The 19,858-nt window shown below is 33.7% G+C and overlaps 1 protein-coding gene across 2 annotated transcripts in view; it reads right to left on the bottom strand.

The window, feature by feature from the left end:
- Positions 1-18,385: 18,385 nt before the first annotated feature.
- Positions 18,386-19,858, bottom strand: part of LOC126747536 (uncharacterized) — a 57,977-nt gene continuing 56,504 nt past the window's right edge. The window contains exons 5-6 of one of the 2 annotated variants that reach the window (XR_007664226.1): positions 18,843-19,538; positions 18,386-18,618 (exon numbers count right to left, since the gene is read on the bottom strand). Coding sequence is in view for 1 of the 2 variants with exons in the window: in XM_050456255.1 (XP_050312212.1) it covers positions 19,170-19,538 (369 nt within the window). In the remaining variant the exon portion in view is untranslated. Of the gene's footprint in view, positions 19,539-19,858 lie in introns of both variants that reach the window. The other variant, XM_050456255.1, reaches the window with a different exon arrangement.

Below are 19,858 nucleotides of genomic sequence, written 5' to 3'. Positions count from 1 at the left end.
ATTTCGACTTTTAATAACTTTGTTGCAAGGGGAATCATTGAATCTTATAAAATCTCTGCCAGTGACCGATAGCAATTATACAACTGCCTTTCAAAATTTAGTAAAAAGGTATCAAAATAAAAGGTTACTAGCCACAACTTATTAAAATTCAATAGTGCAAGTTTTAAGTATGAAATAAAACCATAAAATATTTAAGATGTATTTTGGATACTTTTAGAGAAAACCTTGATGCAATAGATGCTCTAGGATTTAACACTACTGATTAGTCATTTTCGTTGTTTATTACTTTGTATAATGTTGCAAAAAATTGATATGTCTACCAGATACCAGATCAGCTTTTAAAATTAAACATACTGAGAAGGAAATACCCTTATTTTCAGACCTAGTAGCATTCCTAGAGAATCAGTGCAGAGGCCTAGAATCAATACAATTAATACCAATACAGAATTTAAATTTAAAGATTCTTCAAAAAAATCTAAAGACAAATTAATAATTATTTTTAAATAAATAATTTTTAAGAAGATTCCTGGCAAAAAAATTATTTAAAAAATGCAACTGGGCAACGTAGAATACCTCTATGTTTACAATGCGTGTATCCGATGTTGCCACTTTGTGTTGTTTTTCTAGATATTTTCATATCTGTGAAGCTAGCGCTCGATCAATATCCAGCAACCCAAATCTAGAATGCCTGCATATGTTCTTTACCAGCAACCTATTTATAGTCCGCGCTCGCTGTTATTTAATCGGTATAATGGCCGTATCTCTTGAAATTTTAAAAGAATTTTAATATTTTTTTGTCCAGATATTAACAATCAATAACTAAATCGATTTAGTGTGGTTATAAACAACATAATAACTATAACTACAATAAATTAATTTACATGTTCATAGAATTAAGCAATGCTACAGATAATAAATCTTAAGATTGCACAGGCAACTGTTGATTTCAAGTTTTTATTACATCATTTGAATGGATAATAATACGCTGTTCGACGTCTGATGTTTCTGCAATTACTCCCCCATATTGTTTTGTGTTTATATGACGTGATGACCCGTCTGAATAATAACTATAAAAATTATAGCCGCCGAATCTGGTCGGTTACTACCACTACCATAACTACAAATAAACTACAATAAGAGATGGCAGGTGTGGGATGCGCGACATAATTAGAATACGTTGGAGATTGCAAAGGAATTAGTTGACCATGGTCACTTATAAACATTCCATCAATTTCGTGCATCAATTGAAGAGATTTATCTTCTGGCAGTTTTCTTAGCTTACTTGCTAAAAGTTTGCTATAGTGATCATATCCTCTTCAAGATTTTTTTATCCAAAGCTGCATCAAGTTTGCGGATGGCTTGTTTAAGCAATGAACCGGCTTCTTGAACTTCAGGTGGATTTCTACAGCATCGTTTTCTTGCTGGTTCTGTTTGTGATAAACTCCTGGCTTGTGGTATTGCTAAAATGTCTTTGCCTGTTTCCTCAGTTTCTTCTTCATCGGGAGAAAGTTGTTCTGCCTGCAAAAAGAAATATTTAAAAAGTCTTTTGAGTAACAAGTATTAAAAGATATACGTACATACATACATCTGTACATACACATACCAACACACACACTAGATGTACACCTAAAAATAAGCAATGATTCAAATGCGAACCATACAGGCTTATAAGTAAAGAGTCATTTGTTTTTCTTCAAGACCACCACAGCAATTCCCATTAAACTACTAATCCGGACCAAGCATCATGATTTTTATTTTTGTCTTTATAATGTTTGGCATTTCATTATATGATGGTAATGCTCCAGAAATTGTAATTGTTACTAGGACGGATTGTAATCTTATACCCTGGCCCTGGTCACCAATTATTGTTAAACTGAGTCCTCTAGTCATACGGAGTTCAGAACATTATTAGTAGGATTAAGTTTTGCTGGAAAATATTTATAATTGCATTTGCAAGAATCGAAGTATCTTGTTTTAATTTTATTTGCTCCTTAGCAATTACATTTTTTCTTTTCAAGTACCGTTGTTTTTTGTTTCACACTTATTTTCTGAGAATTTTGGAGATTTCTGTAAAAATAGTATTTTTGTTTGTTGCAGGATTAATTACGCTTTAGACGGGATCTGGAGAATCCTAACTTTTATTCATTTGGTTAAAATATTTAAAAACGACTTTGTTCTGAATTTTTCTTTCAAAACTTTATAAGTACGAGACTGCTGACTGAGACACCCACCATAATTACAATTGCCTTCGACTCTTAATGGAATTTGCCAATATTTTTCATTGAACCACTATCAATATTATTACCATTTTAATTCTTTGTTATTGTTTACAATATGCTGTGCATGGAGAAGATTTCACGGCAATTGAATTGGTCAACCGGTTTACTAAAGCGGACGCCGGTGGCGCCGCGTGTCGAATTATTAGATTTGGCCCGTATTTGTACTTTTTACCAGGCACTCTATGGTTTGCTTTTATTAGTGATCTACGTATGGGTTTTGGTTGAGCCCATAGCGGCTAAATCCATAAAATAACGAGCGAAGTTCCTCAATCTCCGGTCTTGCGCCCAAACGTCTTTTGGTCTACTACTTCGCGACGCATCTGGGGGGTCTTTCCATTTCCTGCGTGTGTCAAAGGTGAACCGTGCTGTCCGCTGTGACGGAGAGAGATTAATCGTGTCGTGAAATAAATCTAGTATCATCTCTCTTCGCCAACACATTTTTATCTAAATTAATACTAAAAACTAAAATTCATTAGTGTTTCTTCATTTTCAACCAAATATCTCGAAACTTCGTAAGTAGTTTTCACCGTTGGTGACATTTTGTTTGGTGTTCCGTGTTTCCATTGAGAAATGTCCCTTAGGGCTCCTTAAATATGAAGTTTTGAACCGCCAGCCATGACCCAGCAGTGGTGAGGATTTCGCCCTGAAGCCTAAAAGCAGATAATTTTGCCGCCCTTAGCCCCGTCAACCCAAATCATGCCTAAAGCCCTATGTGGTGAAAAATAGCCCATCGCGGGCTCTCGCCCCCGAAAGAAGAACACCATGGGACTTGATCCGTAAGCTTACTAGTCTTTTTCTTTTCCTCTTTTATTGATCTTAACCATATCCTTTTGATTTCTTTGTATGATTTAACATGAATTTATTCTGTATCTATCTATCATCTATCTATATCTATCTTATGACCTTCTCATTTTAATCTTTAAAACTTAAGTAACTATATTTAACTTATAATTAAAAAAATTAATACATTTCAACGTTACAACGTTACGCCTTATTATGTACGAAGTGATCACTGTCGAATTCAGGTACCTTTGGGTTTTAAACTTATATATATATATATATATATATATATATATATATATATATCATTGTCTCTAACCAAGTAAGATGTTAACCTGAATAAACACCCTATTTAAATTAAATAAAGGTGTTTTACTACTGAGTGAGTGAGTGTGACTGAGGCCACTGACCATACAGAGAACCCACGAAGCCGGCCTGATAGGTTCTTTTTTTTTCATCATTTAAATTTAACAGGGTTTCTGGAACCTATCACATCTAGGGAGTTGTTTAGAACTTTTAAATCAAGACTGTCGAACAAACTCAACTCCCTAGAAATAGTCCCTGTAACCCGGTTAGTCTTGCCGGACTATTATTTATAGCATAACATGTTTAAAACATGCCTTTTAGTGGGCGGACAATATATACGCAACAATTTAAAATTTACATAACCCATACAAAGTCAAGCTTGGCGCCGACGTCGAAAGGGACTATCAAGGATTTGCAAGGTTTGTCAAGGTGCGCACAATTAAATTAGCTACGTTAAATGGTACAATTCTTTCTAACTGTGATTATGTTTGTGATTTGGGTGTCACTATTGACAAGAAACTTATTTTTGTAATCATATAACAAACATCATTAAGTCATCTTTAAAAATCTCTTGGTTTAATTATAAAAACTACATCGTTATACTTCACTAAAATATGAAATAGAATCATGTTGTTTATTGCCTTAATAAAATCGCCATTACTTCATGCGGCTCCACTTTGGTATCAAAACTATATTGTTCACATTGTCAAAAATCTGTTCAACCTAAATTTCTGAAAAAAATTCTCGAAGCTGAACCTAAAGAAGGATACGATCAGCACTTGTTACTCAGCAAATTAAAAATGCTTTCTTTCATCAGGCCTTTTATGTTGGTCTGCTTTTTCTTTTTATTAACTGCCCGGAATTGCCATTAGCTCTATATTTGATTGTGCGTTACATTAATACTAGAAAACAAAACATTTTTACTTACAGACATATAGTACATATTTAGCAAAGAGTCTTTATAAAGGATATGCTTTTCGTTTAACTTGGTCCATTTGAATTTGGATGTCAACCTCCTTCACATGTCTCCTCGTCATTTAAAAAAATTATTGTCAAATATAATATTGTTAATATTTAGTTATGTACCTCTTGTACTTTCTTGGTACATATTTTATGATTTCCTATTAGTTATGTTTTATAAATGATTATATTATTTTTCATTACGTATGTTTTGTTATTACTTATATTTTCATATTTTGTCTTAGTGATTCGATTTCTGTTGTCTTGTCTGTGACAAGAAATATATTTGAATTTGAAAATTTGATGACGATTTATGGTTATATTTTGATATATCAAACAATTGAATACCACTACACATACTTAATTTCTTTAATCTAAATTATAAGAAATTTTTTTATGATATATGTAAGCGATATCTATGCATCATTACGTAGTACACAATAAAGTAAATGCATACAAAATTACCAAGGGATATCTCGATCAAAAAAATTTCGATAATTTTAAAATTTGGTGACATTTTATGGTTACTAGGTGGTTATATTTTTACCTATCAAATAATTAAATACTACGTTCAGTGTGAACTGAAGTGAGATTTAATTGTTTGATATGTCAAATTACTTTTTTATCTAGTCACGTTTTTTAGTAAAAATTTAAATTTTTTGTACACTTAAATTTTTTATTTAATATTCTATTCGCATCTGCTACAAGAAAACTATTATTCTTGTCAAATTCTAACTTTTTAAATCGTAGTTTTTTAAAAATCTGCTAATTGCCATAAATTCGAAATCCTTACCATATTTGAAAAAATTATTTCCAAGAAAAATTGAAGTCTAATAAGGTTTTAACAGTGTTGAAGCAGACAGTATTTTTTCTTAGCTTGGATATTTTCCATTTGATGTATTAATTCTTATGGTCTCTCTTGGATCCATTTAGAACAAATAGTTTAGTCTCTTTTTTTTTAATAACATCCATTTCCTCTAACGATTTCTGCAAATTTGAAAAATATATATATTTATATGTATATTTTATTTGTTTATATTCGTTTTCGTTTGCTCCATTTATTTCGTTTGCTTTTAGTAGGTCTGCTTTTAGTAGGTCACTTCATCAGGAAGGACTGCCAGTTTTGAGGGTCTTTGTTAAAAAAGTCGCCTTTTGTTCAAAGTAATCCTACGCTTAGCGTTATATTTTGAAATTTTCTGTATAAGATATTGAACTAGTCTGTATTACACCCCTACGAATAACATCATAATAATCTTCAGTTTAATTAAAAGAAGGGTCGAATAGGATCCTTTAAGAATATAATTTATCCGTTTTCTTCCAACAAACTTGCAAACTATGTAATCGTAGTATTCCGCCAAATTATTATTCATATTTAAAACTAGGTAACCCTGCGAACTTTGTTCCGCCTGAGGGATAATAAATAAGCAGATTTTTTATTTTTTTTTTTATTAATCATGTATTTCAATGATTCTTTAATAAGTTGCATTCTTTAGTTAAGCACCTTAATCACATTGTTCATCAATTTACTTACCACCAAACGCGTGCCATTGCAAAGTTCTCAAATTGCAAAGATATCATTAGGAGTTATGTAGTTACAGAAATTCTGAGGAAATGAAATTAATCCGCTCCATTCGTACTCGAATGGAGCCTATGGGTACTCGACCATTATCGATAGCCAGCAATTACTCAGAGAAATCTTCAGCAGATGTAACATTAAACAATATACTTCTAATGTTTGTTGTCATCTTCACATAGCGCTATAGATTCGATGATTTGAGGCAAGCGTTTATTTCGTTGGCAGCTATTGATCTTGGAATTACTGTCGAGCCATACTAATGCAGCACTCTTTATGGGCAATTCCTTGTGCATCTTTAGTCATCACATTCGTAATGTGTCATATTCTTCTCGTGTTTTTGTTATATGGTGTTTTATAGCAACTTTTCGGAAACGCGGTCGAACAGGATAAAAAGTATCCGATGTCCGTCTCCTGGTTCAATTTTTAGCCAAATCGGTTCAGCCGTTCTTCAGTTATAAATAGTGTAACTAAAACGACTTTCTTTTGTATACAGGGTGTTCATTTGAAAACTTCCCACCACGGATTTATCAAAAACCACGGTTTAAAAAAAACGCCGAAATACGTCAAAATGTTTGTCAAGAGGGACAACTTTCTAACCTACAATTACTTCACCCCCTACCCCCCAGGATCATCCCCTTAAAAATTTTAAATGGCAAGGGGTATCGAGTAATAGCTTGTTTAAAAGGTCTTTTGAAGTCTTTTATTTTGACGTTGATTTTTTTAAATCGGTCGATTCGTTTTCGAGAAAATTAGAAAAATCTTTGTTTATCTTAATTTGTTCAGATAGAAAACAAAAACATCAAAATCATATTCACCAAATACATGAGATGCCACATTTCTTATGACTTTTATTAGTGACATGCACTTTTCTTCTGAGGAACCATCAGCTTCATTTCTTCTGTGTATGACTGTTGTGTTTATCGCTAGTATTATTTTATAGCAGTATTGCCGAAACTGGTAAATTTTTGGAATTGCTTATTTTTCTTACTGCCTTTTAAAAAAGGATGATTTTAAAGAAAATACTACTCTGTGTAGTAATAAGTCACAACTAGTAACAAACTGTTGCCCTCTCGTCATAATTCATATTGTATGAGTGTTTCAACAACACACCGTCAGCTACAACAGTAATGCATTGTCATCAATATTCCTTTCCCTTATAGTAATTTTGGCTTCTTCTGTCGCTGCAGACTTCCTTGACTTCCACGCACTTTCACAAATCATTATAGGCATATTAATTGCTGCACTCATTTCAGCAAATTGGAAATATACAAATTCCCAAGGATACAACCCCATGTTATATCAGGATTTACGGAAATGTTTTTAATATTTTTAGTCTTTTCAGAAAAGAATTCCTAAGTCAATCCACACGTTTTATACTTAAAATATCATAATGCTAACTAATTCACAATCAAGCACCCAAAAGGAAAATGTTTTTTATGAGTATTATTTTTTATGAAGGAAAATACGCATACCTAAGTTAATTTTGAAAACTACTAATTTTTGAATACCTCTTTATTGAGAGTTTGGTTACCAAATTTGATATGCTTCACAGTATATAATTATATCAAGTATTCGGTTAAGTTAACAGCATTCGCTGCCCTTCGTCGAGTATAAAATAAAGGCCTAATTTATTTCATTGTATTTATTTATATGTTATATTATGTTATGTTTATCATGTATATATATATATCAGACATACTTCTAATGCTCATGCATGTATCATACTCATCACTATAAAACAGGGTAGTTTCATAAAAACATATAGAAAATTTTTAAAAAAATGAAAAAGGTTCAAATTGAATTAAATTTGTAACAACATTCGTCACCTAAGTGGTTGATAGTTCTAAAATAAGTTTTAAAATTAGTTACATATATTTAATTTGGGATGTATTAAAAATTAAAAAAACTAAAATTTTAATATAAGTTTCTGCTCTTTTGTCTTTGTGAGGATAGTTTATCTTGCCACTACTAACAATTTTCAAATATCTGCCCATAACAGTATCAGCAACGAATCAGTTACTATGCATAAAAAAATCATTAGACACAAATAACGAACAAAAGTCAAATATATTCACCCGTCGCATTGCACCGGCCTATTTATGCATAATGCAAGAGACAACAAAAGCGAAAAGACAATAAAAATCAAACCAAAATTAATAATATGTATACCTAGAAATACATAAATAAGTCAGCCAAGAAGATGAAACGAACGTCATTCAAAAAAATTCTACTCATGTACAATAGTAACGTATCGCGAATAAATCGCCCGCTCCGCCACTTACTTTACGGAGAAGGATCGCTAGAATTTCCAATTTAAATTTTATAAATTTTTTAAAATTTAATATACTTTTTTTTTGTTGAATTTTATTCGTATAAAGCGAAATGGATATAAATGCGTTCGATTTTTAAGCGAAAATCTCATTTTTCATTTAACAAAAAAACGGTTAATTTTTTTAAAAAGTGTTCAAATAAAATGTTCTTGTAATTAGAATATTGAAAAGTCCATATTTTTTTCGTCTAACTAGTAAGTAGGAATTTTTTTGAAAATTCTTAAAAAAAAATTCTTTAGATAATTTAAAACAACTTTTCTTAATGACATATAGACTTTTTTTCCATAAAAAGCCTTTCAAATAAAAACGCGTTTTGCGGGAATCCGGAGGGTTCTTAAAGGCCTCTATTTATGCATTTTCCACCAACAAACTTACAAACTATAGAAATGTGGTGCTCCGTCAAATTATTTTCCTTATTTAAAATTAAGCTGGATGTACAGGGTGGCCAGATAAGAATGCAAAGTGCTGTATTTTGGAAACTATTCGTCGTAGAGACTTGCGGTAAAAAATTTTATAACTAAAGTGGCCAAAAGAATACCGTGGAAAATATTTTTAGATTCTCAAGATGGTCACCAGGGGGCGTAACCGCCATCTTAAACCTTTTAAGTGATTTTTCACTGAAATCTACCCAGTACGCGCTCTAGCGGCATTACTAAGAACTAGACATATCACAGATAAGACGAATTTGATGAAACAGTAAATGTTTTTTCCAACGAGACTAAGTTTGTTAAAATCCGTTCAGTCGTTTAGGAGTTACAGCTGTTTATTTTAAAAAACATTGAATTACCCCCCACCACTTTATTTTAATAGATACGTCACAAAGTGTTAAACAAAAATTACTCGCGTAAAGCTGAGCTTTAAAAAGCATATATTTTTTCGTAACATTTACTGAGTAGATTTCAGTAAAAAATCACTTAAAAAGTTTAATATGGCGGTTACGCCCCCTGGCGACCATCTTGGAAATCTAAAAATATTTTCCACGGTATTCTTTTGGCCACTTTAGTTATAACATTTTTTACCGCAAGTCTCTACGACGAGTAGTTTCCAAAATACAGCACTTTGCATTCTTATCTGGCCACCCTGTACTTGTTCCGACTCATTCAAGGCAAATCTCAATATCCTGAAATAAACCAATAAATAGGATGACTTTAAGAAAATACCACTGAAAGTAAAATTGGAAGTGGTATGTTTTCTAACAAATTACAACTATAATTTTCCTAAAAAGGCGTTTTTGCCCTCTCGTCATAATTCACATTGTATGAGCGTTTCGACCAAACATCATCAGCTACAACGGTATGTATGTATTCCATTTTCATCAATATTTCCCTTCCTTATGACAATTTTGGCTTCTTCAGTCGCTGCAACCTCCATTGACTTCCATGGACCTTCACAAATCATCATTTGGATATTAACATCCATTTTCGCAATCGAGAAAAGCAAGAAAGAAAGAAAGATATTTATTTTCTAATATTTAAGAGAATAAGTGTTGAATGTCAAATATTCTTTTTCCTACTATGGTATTTTTTATCTGACTATTATTGCTAAAATGTTTTTTTTTATGAAAAAACATACTCAGCAAAATTTTTAAAATTATACCTATAATTGAGAGTACTAAATTTGACACGCTCCACATTTATATCAGGTGACACACTTATCATCACTATAAAATAAGGCAGATTTATTGAAAATATAAAAGAGACCTCTCCATGTATTAATATGAAGGTATAAAAAATTATAATATCTGTAATATTACAACATAATAAAAATTTGTTATGTTGATAAAAATAGTCATAAAAAACCATGATTAAATAATAATATTAACTCCTATTCTACGTTAAAAATATATTTAATAAATTTTCAACAGATTTTATGCAAGTAGTTCTTTGTAAATTATGCTGCGTACTCTTATATGATATTTTTAAGAATAGAAATATTTTTATTTGAAAAAAAAATTGTTGGTGACTCATTTTAAATCAACATAAAATATTGAGATTGCCACTCTATGCCCAAAGATTTTTTCTATCTTTGTCAATGACACCTTGTGAATTTTAATAAATAAGATTGATATATCTTTCTTATAAAATATAAGATACAAAAGATCTTTATAATGATATCACACGACACTACACCTTTTTCTAATACAATTTTCCGAATATTTAGGGGTTGGATGTTTAATTAAAGCCACAAAAGTAAAATTCGGTGTCTAGAAAAAATCACCTTCAAAATAGAAAATTACCTTTTCGATGATGTATGATTTAAACAATTATTAAACAATATTTACAATAAAGCTATGCTTCTATTAAAAAGTAAAAATTATTTAATATTTACTTATCTTGATTGGAATTGAGCACGTCTTAAGAATATAGATTTTACTTACGTCGTCTGCTCTTTCGTCTTTTTGAGGCATACTTTATCTGACCACTAACAATTTTCAAGTATATATACATATGCCCATAACAATATTTAAATAATCAACGACAACCAAAACATATCAAAAAATGACAAAAAAAATTATAATAGATATTGTCACGTCATCCTGAACGACGTCTGTTAGAGCTATCAGTTTTTATTATATTATTTCGGTCGGTTTTATATTCTCGGGGCCGGGTTAATAGGTTTTTTGCTTTTTCTGATTTTTATTTAATTTTCATACATTACATAGTCTTTAACCATCTTAAAACTGCCTGTTTTTGTTTGATAATATAAGTGTTTTTTTTTGTCTAAAGTTTTTGGCTTTTATTATTGGCCCGAACCGCGTATTGTGTACGACGGGTAGTTTTACATTAATACGCATTCGACATTTTGGCGACCGTCACAGGACAGGCAGTTTTACGGGTTGTGTTTAATCTTGTAGTGTATACGGACATATTTTGGCTACCCTACTTGATCACCGGGCAATCGGTTCGACGCGTTGTCGCCCTGGACTGGTGAACGCGGTTTAGGTGATTAACAGTGAGTATACAGTGCATAGCAATGGATCAGAAAAAGAAAAGTCGTAGAGTACTCCGCACCAGTTTTACCAAGACCGCTGGTGAGTTAGAGGGTCTTTTGTCATCGTCGGAAGGAAAAGAGCGTTTGATTACGGTCTATTTAGAATTGGTAAAACAGAAAATTGAGGATCTAAAGAGACTTGATGGGGATATTTATGCTCTTATGTTAGAAAAGGATGACACGGCAGAGACAGACCTACTAGCAGAAATGGAGGGTGCAGATGGATATGTTAAAAGGTATACAGATCTGAGTCTTCAATGTGAGGAATGTTTACAGCCTAGGGTAAAGGCAGATCCAGATGAAGAGGTAAATTCGGAGCCTAGTGTTAGCCACAGCATCAGACAAGGTAGGCGTAAATTTAAATTACATATTCTCGAGTTGAAAAAATTTGATGGAAATATCAAAGACTGGTTGCCTTTTTGGTCTCAGTTTCAAAAGGTTCACAATGATTTGGAAATAGACGACAACGACAAGGTCGAATATTTAATTCAGGCGACGGTTCAAGGCAACTAGTCGAAAGTTTTCCCGCTACCGGAAGTAACTAGAGTAAAATGGTGGAGTGTCTTCAAGCGCGGTTCGGTCGGGAAGACCTCCAGGTAGAAGTTTATGTGCGCGAGTTACTTAAATTAGTTATAAACAATACCTCGTCTGGCAATAGATTAGACATAACTCGTTTGTATGATAAACTGGAAACTCAGCTACGGGCCTTAGAAACCCTCGGTATTACGTCCGATAAATACGCGGCGATGCTATTTCCGTTGGTCGAGTCTTGCTTACCGCCAGAGCTGTTAAGAATTTGGCAACGGACACCGGATATCGGAGACACTGGTATAAATGTGCAGGTTTCACTGGATAATATAGGTCTTACTACAATCGAAAATCGACTTAAAAAAAAGCCTCATGAATTTTCTAAAATTGGAAGTCGATAATGAGCAACTGCGAAAAGCGAAGCACTGTTCATAAGGATGTTAAACGGGGTGGTTACCAAACAAATAAAGCAGGCCAGGATTTTGAGCCTAAATTTCAAACCGCGATGGGCTTAATCAATTCAGATGGAACCACAAAATGTATTTTTTGTCAAATACCTCATGAGAGCAGCAATTGTTTTAAGGCGCAGAAATTAGGTCGTGAGGAGAAAAAGGATATTTTCTCAAAAAATGGTGCATGCTTTCGATGTCTAAAACTGGGTCATTTTTCTAGAAAGTGTCGAGCACGCTTAAATTGTATAGTTTGCAGCAAATCCCATGTCACTTTAATGTGTCCTGAACTTCCATCTTGTAGCTCGGGTCAGTACAGCTCTGGTCGGAACAGCTCTGAGAAAAAGGACGTTATGGAAAGTGTAGTACAAAACGTAAATCAGACTCTGGCAAATAGTTCTAATACACACGTATTTTTGCAAACTTTGCAGGTAAAAGTTAATGGCGCGAATAAATCAAAGTACGTGCGTGCGCTGATCGATACCGGTTCCCAAAAAACTTATCTTTTAAAATCGACGGCTGATTTTTTGGGTTACCAATCGAAGAGGCAAATTAACGTTATTCATGGTTTGTTTGGAGGCACTGAGTTACCGCAAGTCCATTGCTGTTATGACGTCACTCTTAGTCACAACAACTACAGCTGTAATTTCGAGGCACTGGATCAACCCGTCATATGCAGTGGACACTTTGTCTATGTCCGCCGTTTCGCTTTTTGTTAATAACGCGTCCATTTCAAACCTCTGGGAACTTGACGTACTAGGCATAAACGATCCAGTGGAAAGAAAAACTCGGGAGGAGACGGCATTGGCAGCAAAAGCATTGTTTCTAGAGACTGTTAAAACCGACGCCGAAGGACGATACGAGGTTAGACTTAGATGGCTGGAAGGACATCCAGCATTGCCCAGTAATTATGGCATTGCTAAGAAAAGACTGGATAATACCATCACTAAAGTCACGAAGGATGGTTATTACGAACTCTATGATCAGGTTTTTAAGGACTGGCAAAGTGAGAACATCATTGAGGAGGTTTGCGAAGATCAACCAAGTTCAAAGGCTCATTACCTACCTCATAGGCCCGTAATCAAATTAAACTCATCCATAAAGATAAGACCGGTATTCGACGCTTCGGCCAGAGAAAAGGACAGTCCATCATTAAACCAGTGCCTTGAAAAGGGGGTTAATTTGATCGAAATGATTTCAAATATTTTACTGAGGTTTCGGCAGCAAAGAATTGGGGTAGTATCAGACATTCGGAAAGCGTTTCTACAGCTTAGCATTCACTTAGATGACAGGGATTTTCTTCGATTCCTATGGAGAGATAAAAATGGCCGAGAAATAATATTTCGTCATCGTAGAGTGGTGTTTGGAATTAATAGTAGCCCTTTTTTGTTGGGAGCTTCGTTGGAGTACCATTTGTCAAAGATGTCCGAAAAATGTGAATCGATGGCAGTATCCAAGGGCATTGTAGTTAAATTGTCAAAGGCTTTCTATGTTGACAATTGCGTTACTAGTGTCGCCAATGAGGAAGATTTGGAATCATTCGTCAAAGGATCTATCATGATAATGGCTGAAGGCAGATTTGACCTTAGAGGGTGGGAGTATACAGGTCAAGTCCAGGGTAACTCCCGAGACCCTACAACATCTGTACTGGGTATCAAGTGGAACAGGGTGGATGATACTTTATTTTTAAATCAGGACATCGGAAAAATTGAAGAACTTCTTAGTCAGCCAGTAACCAAAAGATTGATGTTATCACTAGCACAACGGATATTCGATCCCATAGGATTCAGTTGCCCGGCAGTTTTAATACCTAAGCTTTTATTACAAAAAACCTGGGAAAAGCAAGTAGGTTGGGATGTGCCAGTTAATGGGGAAATTGAGTCGTTGTTTAAGAATTGGCTTAAAGAAGTACCATATTTGTCGACTATTAAAATTGCCAGATGGATAAATGCTGGACCTCAAGAGGCTGAACAATGGTCCCTGCATATTTTTTGTGATGCAAGTAAGGAGGCCTTCTCTGCTGTAGTGTTTTTGAGAGAGGTCGAGAATGGCAGAGTATTTGTTCGTCTGTTGGGAGCTAAGTCAAGGGTAGCTCCAAAGAAAGTTTTATCTATACCAAGGCTTGAATTAATGGGAGCTCTGATTGCTGTAAGGTTATACAGTAACATCGTGGAGAATTTTGACAATAAACTGGAAGCCTTTTTCTGAAGCGATTCAACAACAGTCCTTTCCTGGATAGAAAGACCCGAGGAGTGGTCTACTTTTGTTTGGAATCGCATTTCAGAAATAAGAAAACTCTCAGCTTCTGGCACCTGGAGGCATGTACCTGGGTTGTTAAATCCTGCCGACTTACCATCTCGAGGCTGCTCTATTAAGCAATTGGTTCAATTAAGATGGTGGGAGGGTCCACAATGGCTTTATCAAAATCCTTTTAACACCCCCCTGGAAAGCCTTAGCTACGATGAGGAAGAAATTAATAGGGAGAGGAGGAAAAAGTTGGTTACTGTCTTAATAAATAATGAGCGTGAGAAAATGTCTCTTATGGATTGGCACTTGGACTACTTTTCTCAGTATTTGAAAATTATACGGATGTGTGCATGGATATCTCGATTTATTTATAATACGAGAAATAAGGAGCGGCACACAGGGCCCTTAAGTACCGAAGAAATTAATCAAGCCGAGATATTTCTATTAAGACAAGTGCAACAAGAATTCTTTGAAGACAATAAAAATAGACTAAGCGGCATGGAAGTTTTCGAAGATATGGATGGCGTCATTAGATTAAAATCCCATATAAGTAATAGGAGTGATTGTGACAACTTCCTTTTTCCTGTGATATTACCTGGTAAACATTTTTTAGTAAACAGACTTATTTTTGGAGAACACTTAAAGTTAGGGCATATTGGCAAGTTTAATGTGTATTTTACGGCAAAATTTTTGGATTTTGGGTGGTCGTCGAGCCATTCGACATGCGATATCAAAGTGCGTAGTATGCAAGAGACACACATCGAAGCCGGTTACTGTAAGATCGCCACCCTTACCTATTGATCGGGTTCGCGATGCTATAGCATTTGAAATAACCGGTGTTGACTTTGCTGGTCCATTATTTGTCAAATCGGGAGAAAAGGTATGGATATGCCTTTTTACATGTGCGGTATATCGGGCCGTTCATTTGGAACTTTGTTCATCTTTATCGGTTGTGTGTTTCATGCAAGCATTGCGTCGGTTTATTGCCAGGCGGGGTCGCCCTCGGACTATATACAGTGATAACGGGACAAATTTCGTGGGTACGGACAACGCGTTTTCGCGAGTAGACTTTAAAAAATTTGCCGAAACTAGTAGTACCGAGCGGATCCAATGGCGTTTTAATCCTCCAACGGCGGCGTGGTGGGGAGGATTCTGGGAAAGACTTGTCGGAGTCTTGAAACAATTGTTGCGTAAAGTATTGGGACGAGCTTTACTGGATTACGAAAGCTTGTTAACGATAATCCAGATTGTGATGCTGTTGACCGTCATTCTCTGTCTAGGAAGGTACAGCATAGACAGAAATTGGCAGAGGATCTTCGTCGAAGGTTTCGTAATGAATACCTAGGGCAGTTGCAGCTATGGTCCAAGGGAAGTTCCAGTTATCAAGTTAAGATAGGGGATGTGGTTTTTATTGGCAATAACCTAGATAAGCGGGTTAATTGGCCGTTAGGGAGGGTTATTGAGCTGCTACCTGGCAAAGATGGTGAGGTTCGAGTGGTGCCGGTCAGTACCGAAAGGGGCCAACTTTTGAGACCTGTACAACGTCTCTACCCCTTGGAATGTGCAGAAGAGGGCTTAATGGATAGCAAGGCATTGACTAGCCCTAAATCGAGGTTGGTCGAGGCAAATGTACCCTGTGAGGACTCTTGTTTTAAAAACATGCCTCAGGTGGGAGAATGTCACGTCATCCTGAACGACGTCTGTCAGAGCTATCAGTTTTTATTTTATTATTTCGGTCGGTTTTATATTCTCGGGGCCGGGTTAATAGGTTTTTTGCTTTTTCTGATTTTTATTTAATTTTCATACATTACATAGTCTTTAACCATCTTAAAACTGCCTGATTTTTGTTTGATAATATAAGTGTTTTTTTTTTGTCTAAAGTTTTTGGCTTTTATTATTGTACCGAACCGCGTATTATGTACGACGGGTAGTTTTACATTAATACGCACTCGACAGATATATCAATAAACGCACAATAGTCACATAAATTGACCTGTCGCGTCGCATCAGCAAGAGGCAATAAATCAAACCAAAATTAATAGGTATACCTTGAACTCGAATTACATATAATTACCTACATATACTACCTAAAAGTAGAATATTGTAAAGTCCATATTCGTCTAATAGGAAGGATTTTTTGTCCCAAATTTTAAATTTTGTTAAAAATTATTGACTTTCCAATATTCTTTGGGTAATTTAAAATAACTTTTATTAATAACATATAGACTTTTTTTCAATAATAAGCCTTCCAAATGAAAATGCGTTTTGCGGATGTCCGGAGGCCTCTTAAGGGGACAGAATCGTGTCTAATCCTCTCGCTTGGGGATCCCCAAAATGACTGCCATCTCCGTCAGGACTTAAAATGGGAGTCAGAGTTACGGCCGGTAAATACTTATAGCTAAAGGCTTATTAAATTTATATATGACAAGATATATGTCAGATGTCGACAATTAAAATAGAGGTGTGAGCGGAGGATAAGCGAAAATGTGTGTGCTAAATTTCAGACAAATTCGATGTAAGGTTTCTTATACTTTTGTAATTTTATGTACTTACTTACGTTTTGGTGTACGTCCTAGCCTTTCGTAGATTCTCGCAATTCGAAGGTTGGCGCTACATACAAATCCTAACAAAATGCGGTGAGCATCATTATGAGTAGACTTCTGACCAACGGCGCTGATGTAGCTACTTTTGAATCTAGTTATCGTTCATTTTTGGGCACGTACATTTAGCATACAATTCAGTCTTTTTATTGTAGTCTTTTTGGATAAAATAGATTATTTAGATTCAAATACGTTTTATTTACCAAATATTAAATTATACAATAATTTTCATTTTATTAGTATTTACAATTCATCATTGAAAGCGTGTGGATTATTACAAAATATTGATATACCAATAAATAATAGATTACCTTAAAATTGACTTTAATTAAATTAATTTTGTTTTTAAATATTTTTAGTCCTTGATATTTTTGTTTTTTAACATTTTATCTCCTGTAAAAGAATTAAATTGGAATTTTTAAATTTTAATGTAAATAATTGATGTTTCAATTAATTTTATTTTTAAATATAACGTTTAGGGGTAAATTTAGTTTCTTGATACAATTAAGAATAGCATACGAGTTTTAAGAAGATTTCTTTTGCCAACTAAATAAAGCAGGGTATTATTTCAATATCAGAGTTGTGTATTGTGACGGCATCAAACGAAACTGTCTCCTGGGTATTTTAAAATTTGGAAGGCAATAACTTTTTTATTTTTAAAGATAACTTAAAAATGAAAAACATATATTTTTTATATTTTTAGAACTACATATTAAGCGAACTAAAATTAAAAACAATGGAACCTTCCTAATTAATGACAACCAACATTTCTCGGTTGTATTTTAATATATTTCGAACGCAGAAAAAATAAATAAAAATAAACTAGATGAAAATCGACTTTCAGTTTATTACATAAAGGTAAGATTATTATTACATGCAGTATTTTTGATGTGTAAGTTTAGAAATTGACTCTATAAGCATTGATATATGGATAATTAAAGGTTACATATTATAACATGCTCGTATTTCTTTGAGTTTCTTTCGGGACAGCTATCATTGTGCTAATACGTGTTTGCGCCTTCTTGAAATATTAAATCTTTAAGAAGAATTGATAATAGAGGTAAAATCTATATATTTTAGTCAATCCTTCTAGTCTAACCTTCAATAAAATTTAAGGCCAATTAACTTGTCTCTAATAGGTCCACAGTACACAGTATACAGGTTGAAGAGTCATTATCTAAAGAGAGGTGCTTAACGCCGAAATTTAGGAATGCGCATGCATGTATTTCGTATAAAATTCATCTGAAAGAATAATATTTCATAAAAAATTTTAATTTTCATTTACTTTTTCCATCATGGTTTCACAACATGCCATTTTTCACCACTGGTCTTCGGGAAATATCTCATAAGGTTTAGAACATTTTAAACATTTATACCCATGTTTTTTCGAAATAATGGTAATAGTTTCATGGTCCATACCCACTTCCTCTCCGATACTTCTACTTGATCCTGTTTAATCTAGTTCAATATAATCAAGTCCATGTTCTTCCAGCCAGTCTTGCTCATTTTCCATAGAAGTTCCTCTCGTACTTTAACGTGGCATTTATAATAATTTTGAAGATAAAAGGATATCTAAAAATTTGAAACCACATTTAAAATTGTTTTTTTTATTGCAGGGAATCAGTCTATTTTTAAATGTAATTGAAAACAAATCCCCACATTGTACTGCCGAATTTCCTCTATAAAACTATTTAATAATTTGAAAAAAGTTAATTCAATAGTTCAGTGTGCAGTCAAACAGCAAAATGAGGCATGTATCATTATTTTTATTTTATAAAAACAAAAACAGCAAATACCTATTGGACGATCAGAGGCGGCGGTTCATCCACGAGAGAAATCAGTGATACCGTGATTTTGCCGTGACAATTTGTAATCTTAATTCTCCAACCTGTATAATGGCTGTTGTAATAATGAAATTGGTTATGGGTGAATATATTATTATCTTTCAATGTCTCATCTGAATTATAATGTTTTTATATCATTCAAAATATTACGTTTTTATTAACAAATAAACAATTACATCATTAAAAATCTTACAATAACTTAGAGATTATAGGATAATAGACGTAAACTAATTCCTATGCACTTAGATTTTATATTAGCGTAAACTACTTGTTTAGGCTCTAAACCCAAAGAACTTTGAGTAATTGTTTACTATCTTTTTGTTCAGGAGTTGAATGCCATCTTTGATGGTTTCCTCTAGAACTAAGAGGTGTTGTAAGTCCAGAATTAGAAATGCTTGAAATTGCAGTCGTCGAAGGTTTTTCAAGTGGACATTTTTGCCATAACTTAATGTCATTTAATTTACATCTTTCCTTCTCTTCCTGTAGTAAACTGTCTTTATCCATAGGCTTTTTATATTTTTCACATGTTCTACCTAAGTATTGGGTCTTCGTAGAAGAACTTTCGAGGAGAGGTAAAATAGTGCCTTCTATGAGGGTATCGCAGTTATTGTGAAGCATACTTTTTAAAAGTACGCTACGGGCTGAAACCTGAAACAATTTTAATTTCATTAGCCTACACAAGTTATTAGTAATACACGATTATTCAAAAATTATTTTAAATATTAAACTGACAAAATACATTGTCTACTAGATTGATTAAATAAATTTACATTTTAAGTTATGTTTAAAACATGAAGCAAAAATAAAAATTTTATATTCGCTGCGGTTTAACTTAAGACTATACATCCACGTAGGGATATACCTAATATTTCCGTAAGAACAGTGAGAAACAATCAATAATTCAGAAAGTTTGTATGTTAGGAAAGTCTTCAATATGTTTTGATTTTTATAAAGATTTTTATTATAAA

This window comes from Anthonomus grandis, chromosome 19 (genome assembly GCF_022605725.1).
Source record: "Anthonomus grandis grandis chromosome 19, icAntGran1.3, whole genome shotgun sequence".
NCBI classification, from domain to species: Eukaryota; Metazoa; Arthropoda; class Insecta; order Coleoptera; family Curculionidae; genus Anthonomus; species Anthonomus grandis.
The sequence above is the reverse complement of the archived record's forward strand: the minus strand, read 5'-3'. Positions and strand labels throughout refer to the sequence as shown.